Source organism: Brassica napus, unplaced genomic scaffold (assembly GCF_020379485.1).
Source record: "Brassica napus cultivar Da-Ae unplaced genomic scaffold, Da-Ae ScsIHWf_513;HRSCAF=773, whole genome shotgun sequence".
Classification (NCBI taxonomy): domain Eukaryota; kingdom Viridiplantae; phylum Streptophyta; class Magnoliopsida; order Brassicales; family Brassicaceae; genus Brassica; species Brassica napus.
In genome coordinates, this window is record NW_026016585.1 from 8,400 (window position 1) to 15,343 (window position 6,944).

A 6,944-nucleotide genomic window follows, 5' to 3' on the forward strand; every position below is an offset into this window, starting at 1 on the left:
TCTACAACGTGATCATTGCTCAACGCCATGCAGGCAGTTCCGTCGACCTACCACCTGGGTCTCAAATTCCCAACCCCAAGCGGAGTCGCGGCTATCTGGGGATGCCAAAAATAGTCGCGGCTATGCTTCCTCGCAGAGCACAAGTTAAGGCAAATCACGACTTCTGCAGCTGCAAACGGCAAGCGCACGAAGATAGATCGATCTTCGGCCAAAAACACCCCAAGGAAAGACGAATTAAAATCATCTGCCGACGCAAACGCATCGGACGTTGAAACTCAACACGAGTTCGAAGTCCACGCTACAACTCAACCGAAACATCCGGAAAATAGCGTTAACCCAGCCACGATTGACATGGTCAAGGCGGACATCGCGACATCTACCGCTGAGTAAAAACACTCACGGCATGAAACAGAACTACGAGATGGCTTGATCTACGTAGGCAGCTCATCAAAAGACGAGTTCAGCTATCCCCCTCTCTAAAAAGGGGGGGGGAGTGGGTGCGTATACTCGTATCGAAAAACGTTTACGAGCCAGTTAAACACAAGAAACTTTCAGGACACGCCTGGAAACATTACGACTCTTGTCTACGGCCTCATCCGGCCCAAAATTCGTAAAATTATCATCTTTCAAACATTCAAAGATACATGTATAATCTTCGAGACAACTGCGAGACGTCGTAAAGTTAAAATTCGAAGATAATACGAACAAATTGTCCGAACGCGACCACCAAAAACCTTACACCCCGTTCGTCGATTGGCCCCGATGAACACGCCAGCCGTCTTAAACAAACGCAATTCGATCATTCTTTTGATCTTCAAAAACGTCCAACACAAGGACGAAAGCGCGCTACAACAAAAATCCGAAATTTTGGTCCAGCGCTTCCAGTTAACTCTGAGAAGATGCTCGATTCGTACCATACAAGTCATATAAGCCGAGAACCTATCGCGGACTTTAAATCGGTACGAGTCAGGAAGAAATCGCAACAGGAAAAACGATAGCCGGCTAGTCACCGCACAAACCTTAACCGAAAGTAAACCTAGGTCTTGCCCTAAACCCAACGCTCTGGTCTCAAACATCTCAAGACATGATATCTAAAAGATACGAGATCCTAAAACCATGTCTCTCCGTTCGCATCTCGATGTTCCCGAAAATCATAAAGATAAGTAATTTTTTACGAGAATCACGAACGAACTAACAGATCGAACGTCTAATCGGAATTAAATGCGAGACGACAACTCATATTTACTTCGACCCTATTCAGGAAAATTCGAAACGGAACATTCATCATATAAATAACCCCGTAAAGCGGTAAGGGGATTCAAAGCCACCAACGGCCAGTCCCGATAAACAATAAAAATGGCCAAAATAGGCCCATACAAATCTCTCGGCCACACTCGGCCACAGACATAAAATATAAAGACGAGCATCTTTCTTTCGATAACTACTCCACCTCTCATAATCCAAAGTCAAAGTCCCCGGACAACGAAGCACCGAACGCATCCGCGGGATGATCCACTTCCTCGCCACCGTCAGGAAACCCGGTCGGAACCTCCTCGGTATCAGGGGAAACCGGGATGGAATCCCAGAACCCTTGAATCCCCTCATCGATCGAAGGGATGAGCGCCTCAGCGTGGGCACGTTCGTTCATGCCGCTCTTCATCAAGCTCATTTCCTCCTGGAACACATAGTCATCGGCTTGCGTCCTCCAAAGACTTCCGACTGAACCGCGGCACTCACGGAAATCACCCACCGAGGTAAAGGCGTTCTTGAGGTTCCCATACTCATCCTGGAATTGAGAGGCACGAGTCTTCATCACCTCGACGATTTCTCGTTTGCCTTTCCTTTCCGCCTTACGGACAGCCCGCGCATGATCATGAGTAAGTTGCGCTTCTCACTCCAACATCTCGCCTTGCACGCAAGCGAGATCTCGTTCCGCTTTCTCCGCTTTAAAACGATAGACCATTGCCTCCCTATGGCTCGCTTCAATGGCCGAGCCAAGCAAGTTGAGGCCCTGCGAAACCAGTTAACGCATTGTAAGCATAAAAGGAAATACCTAGGCGATCACAAATATTTTCGAAAAAATCATACCCCATTGATTATTCGGGACCCTTCCGCGATGACTTTCGGCCTTGCCGACTCTTTCGCAGGTGGAGGAGCATCAAAACCCGGTGGCAGACCAGCAAAGAAATCATCGAAATCCGGAATAGGGACCTCGCTCGAGCCACTCCCGTCGCCATAAGCAAGGTTCGGATCCCATCCTGGAAGCATAGAATCATCCATCAAAAATTCTATGTCGCCAAGGTCGATATCCTTTCCCTTCCAAGAGCTCGACTCCGGCATAGCTGCTGGAGCTACAACGGGATCCTGGTCGTCAGGTTCGGAGTCGCTTCCCGCATCCGCAACCGAGGCAGGACCAGGATGCACGAACCTCAGTGCCTTCCGAATCCTCTTCGGCGTAAAGGAAGTCCAAAAGAAGGGACCATTCCTAAGAAGATCCCTCACCGCAATGATGTCCTCGGGGAACGGAGCAAGGGGATTGATGAAAGGATGATCGTTCGGTAACCTCCGGAACAGTGGAATGCAACTCTCTTCGACAGACACAGCGTCTATACCACTACAAGAAAGAAAGTCTTTTCTGACAGAAATCTGATATGGTCAGAACTTTCCGACGGCTACAAGGTCGACAGAAAACGGTCAGAAATTTCCAAACATTTTCCGACGAAAATAATTTAAAATATTATCCGTCCGAAATCTGTCGGAAATCTGTCAGAAGTTTTCGACCGAACTTCGTCGTCGGATATCGGTCAGAAATTTCCAATTTGGAAATCGGTCAGAAACGGTCAAAAGTGGTCAGAAATGTTTCTTTAAATATCACGACGCCGGTCCTGGCTCATTCACAGATTCATCTCTAAAAAACAATTCTCTACAATACAAAATGTCTTCTTCAAATCATAATGAATATTTTAGGTCTTGGATGGATCACAATCATCAAGATCCATCTACTGGACTTTTGACAGAAGAATTTGCGGAAGGTCTTCAACAATTCATGTCATTTGCGTCAAACCAGCCGAGGACTTTGGAAACGGGTAAGATGTACTGTCATTGTCCAATTTGTCAAAATCGTAGATTTGGTACAGTTAGTGGTGTATGGAAGCACTTATATAGTAGAGGATTTATGGCGGGTTATAAAGTTTGGTATTCGCATGGTGAAACTGATTCTATGGTGAATTTCGGTAGTGCTAGTGAAGAAAATAACATGGGGGGGGGGGGTTAGGAGAACAACAAGGTGGCTTAGATGAACATATAGGAACTGTTCAAATGGTTAAAGATAGGTATAGAGTAGAGGAACCAAACTTTGAAGCGCAGAAATTTTATGATATGTTAGATGCAGCAAAACAACCGTTATATGATGGTTGTAGAGATGGTATTTCACCTCTTTCAGCTGCAACAAGGATGATGTCTATTAAAACAGATTATAACTTAAGCGAAGATTGTGTTGATGCGATAGCTGGTTTTGTGAAAGATATATTGCCGGAAGATAACCTTTCACCAGCTACCTATTATGAGATACAAAACTTAGTTTCAGGGTTGGGTTTGCCCTATCAAATGTTAGATGTTTGCATCGACAACTGTATGCTATACTGGAGAAGGGATGTTGATCGTACTAGTTGTCGATTTTGTCACAAACCACGGTTTCAAAAAACAAGTCGAAAGACTAAAATCCCATATAAGAGAATGTGGTACTTGCCAATAACAGACCGACTAAAGAGGTTATACCAATCCAAACATACCGCCGATGCTATGAGATGGCATGGTGAACACAACAGCAACGGAGAAATTGCTCATCCATCAGACGCGAAAGCCTGGCAACATTTTCAGTCAGTGTATCCTAGTTTTGCATCTGAGAGAAGAAATGTTTACCTTGGATTAAGTACGGATGGATTCAACCCGTTCGGAAGCCATGGGAGACAATATTCTCTTTGGCCAGTTATTGTAACACCATACAATTTACCTCCATCATTGTGCATGAAACGAGAGTTTCTCTTTCTCACAATTCTAGTTCCTGGTCCTGCACATCCTAAAAGATCCCTTGATGTCTATTTGCAACCATTGATTCATGAGTTGAAAATGCTATGGGCCGAAGGAGTTGAAGTGTATGATATATCTGCTAGGCAGAATTTTATAATGCGTGCAGTGCTTATGTGGACCATAAGTGACTTTCCCGCATACGGAATGTTATCTGGATGGACAACACATGGAAGATTAGCGTGTCCCTACTGTCAAGATAACACAGATGCGTTTCAACTGAAGAATGGAAGGAAGACATGTTGGTTTGATTGTCATAGACGATATCTACCCCACGACCATCCGTATCGAAAAAGCACCACTTTGTTTACTAAGAACAAAAAGGTGTTTGATGGTCCGCCACCAGAAATAGATGGAAAATCTATCCTGACTGAACTCAGAGATTTTGGTGTGGAATCGACAGCTAAATGTGGGGGAAATGGGCATGATCCAGTTTATGGATATGGCGAACATCACAACTGGCACAAGAAAAGTATTTTTTGGAAGTTGCCGTATTGGGAGAACCATCTACTTAGGCATAATTTAGATGTGATGCATATAGAGAAGAATATATTTGACAACATCATGAATACCATTCTCAATGTCAAGGGAAAGACGAAAGACAACCTGAAGTCCATATTAGACTTGCCAGATATATGTGCCCGGGAATCTCTCCACGTGGATGGGAGAGGAAGACTTCCAATGCCTATTTATCGGTTAGATGCAGCTGCAAAGCAAGAGTTCTTCGACTGGATTATAGATAGCGTCAAATTCCCAGATGGATATGCGTCAAATCTAAGGAACTGTGTTAATCGCGAAGAAGGAAAGTTTTCTGGTTTGAAAAGTCATGATTGTCATGTCATGATGCAGCGTCTTCTCCCATTTTGCTTCGCTGGTCTTCTTCCAAAACATGTACATGAAGCAATAGCAGGTAAATTAGTATTTAATAACTTCTTCACCTGTTACATAGTATCTTTTCATATCTAACATAATTTTTTCTTTGTTACAGGAATAGCAGCTTTCTTTCGAGATTTGTGCTCGAGATCATTAACAGCAGATGGAATTAGAAACTTGAAAGAAATGATTCCGATAATCCAATGCAATGTCCAGAAGATTTTTCCACCTTCCTTTTTTGATGTTATGGAGCATCTTCCAATCCATCTCGCTCGAGAAGCAGAACTTGGGGGCCCGGTTCAATATCGATGGATGTACCTGGTTGAGCGTTCTATGTATCATTTCAAGCAGAAAGTGAAAAATTTAAGCCGAGTTGAGGGTTCTATTGTTTCACAAAGCATCAATGAGGAAACATCCCAGTTCGCTGCTTACTATTTTGCCCCAGAAGTACAAACTAAAAGTCGAAAACCATCAAGACATGATGATGGAGGGCAGAGAACAGTTTATCCCGTCGAGGTGCCTACCATATTTTCCCAAATTGGTCGATTAAGTGGAAAAGGAAAAAGTAGAAGACTCACCGAACAAGAGCACATGCACTTACATAAGTACATTTTAGCAAACTGCGAAGAAGTAATGACATACGAAAGGTAGTTATGTTTTAGTATGATATATTAAGAATCCTATTTTGTAAATAAATTTGTAACTAATTATGATTTCAATGGCAGGATTTACATGGAGCAAATAAGGGGTGCATATCCTAATTACACTGAAGATCAGCTTTCTGCACTAAAAGAAAACGAGTTTGTAAATTGGCTAAAATTCTATGTAAGTTTTTCAAATCTATTCTCTATTACTTCTGAATTTTTGATTTTTTGTACATGGTGCATTACTTAAATTTGTGACTACTATGCAGGTAAGGTTTCTCTTGTCTAGAGGAGATCCTATTCAGCCATGGTTAGAGGAGTTGGCCCTTGGTCCCAAATTTGTTGCTGTGTCGTACCCGATGTATTGCACGCGTGGATATGCTTTTAAGATTTTCAGCGAAAACACTACGCAGCCAACTATAAATCATGGTATATCTGCTAGATCTGGCGAAGTAATCTACTATGGTATTTTGCGTGAGATATTGGAGATTCACTATCCGGGGATCCTTAATTTGAGGTGTGTTGCCTTCTTTGCTGATTGGTACAACCCGATCGTTGGATATGGTGTACGAATTGACGAGTTTGGAGTAACATCAGTTCATTCCAGAAGAAGTCTTGCAAACTATGATCCGTTCATTCTGGCTTCACAAGCTGATCAAGTAACTTATATTCGGTATCCTCGTGTGAGGAATAAACAAGACCCTTGGGTCACCGTGACCCATATAACTCCACGGAGAAATTGGAAGGAGTTTCGGATACGGCTGCGATGCAACAATCCTCGAGCAGTGCCATAGGTGATCTTCATGTTGATGGAAGCGAAATCGATCTTGTTGTTGATTTTACTGGTGTAGGTGACAACGAAGTATTCTCAGATTCGGAGTCGGAGAAAAGAGAATTCAACGAAGACTCGGTTTCTTCAGAATATTCATCAAATTCGGATTAATTAAAACTTTTATAAGTTAGAAAGATATTATATATTTTGTAATGTTTAAGAGAAAATATTTTTTAGTAAGTCTGAGTACTTTTTAGAAATTTTTTTCATATGTTTTATTTTATTTTAATGAATGTTTCAAAGCGGATTTTTTTTTAAAAACAAAATCTTCAATATTTTTTAAAAACTTTTATAAGTTAGAAAGATATTATATATTTTGTAATATTTAAGAGAAAATATTTTTTAGTAAGTTTGAGTACTTTTAAATAAAATATTTTTCATATGTTTTATTTTATTTTAATGAATGATTCTAAGCGGATTTTTTTTTTAAAAAAAATATTCAATTTCCGACCGATTTCTGACTGGCTTCGGTCGGAATGTTCTGACCGATTTCCAACCATTATGGTGGT

The 6,944-nt window shown here is 41.9% G+C and overlaps 1 protein-coding gene across 1 annotated transcript; it reads left to right on the forward strand.

Annotated features, from left to right (window-relative positions):
* The first annotated feature begins 3,318 nt into the window (after positions 1-3,318).
* Positions 3,319-6,546, forward strand: LOC125604291. The gene is made up of 6 exons (XM_048774729.1): positions 3,319-4,235; positions 4,347-4,996; positions 5,075-5,606; positions 5,685-5,784; positions 5,873-6,262; positions 6,340-6,546. Exons 1-6 carry the CDS (start codon positions 3,319-3,321, stop codon positions 6,544-6,546), a joined length of 2,796 nt encoding a protein of 931 aa, XP_048630686.1.
* The last annotated feature ends 398 nt before the right edge of the window (positions 6,547-6,944 follow it).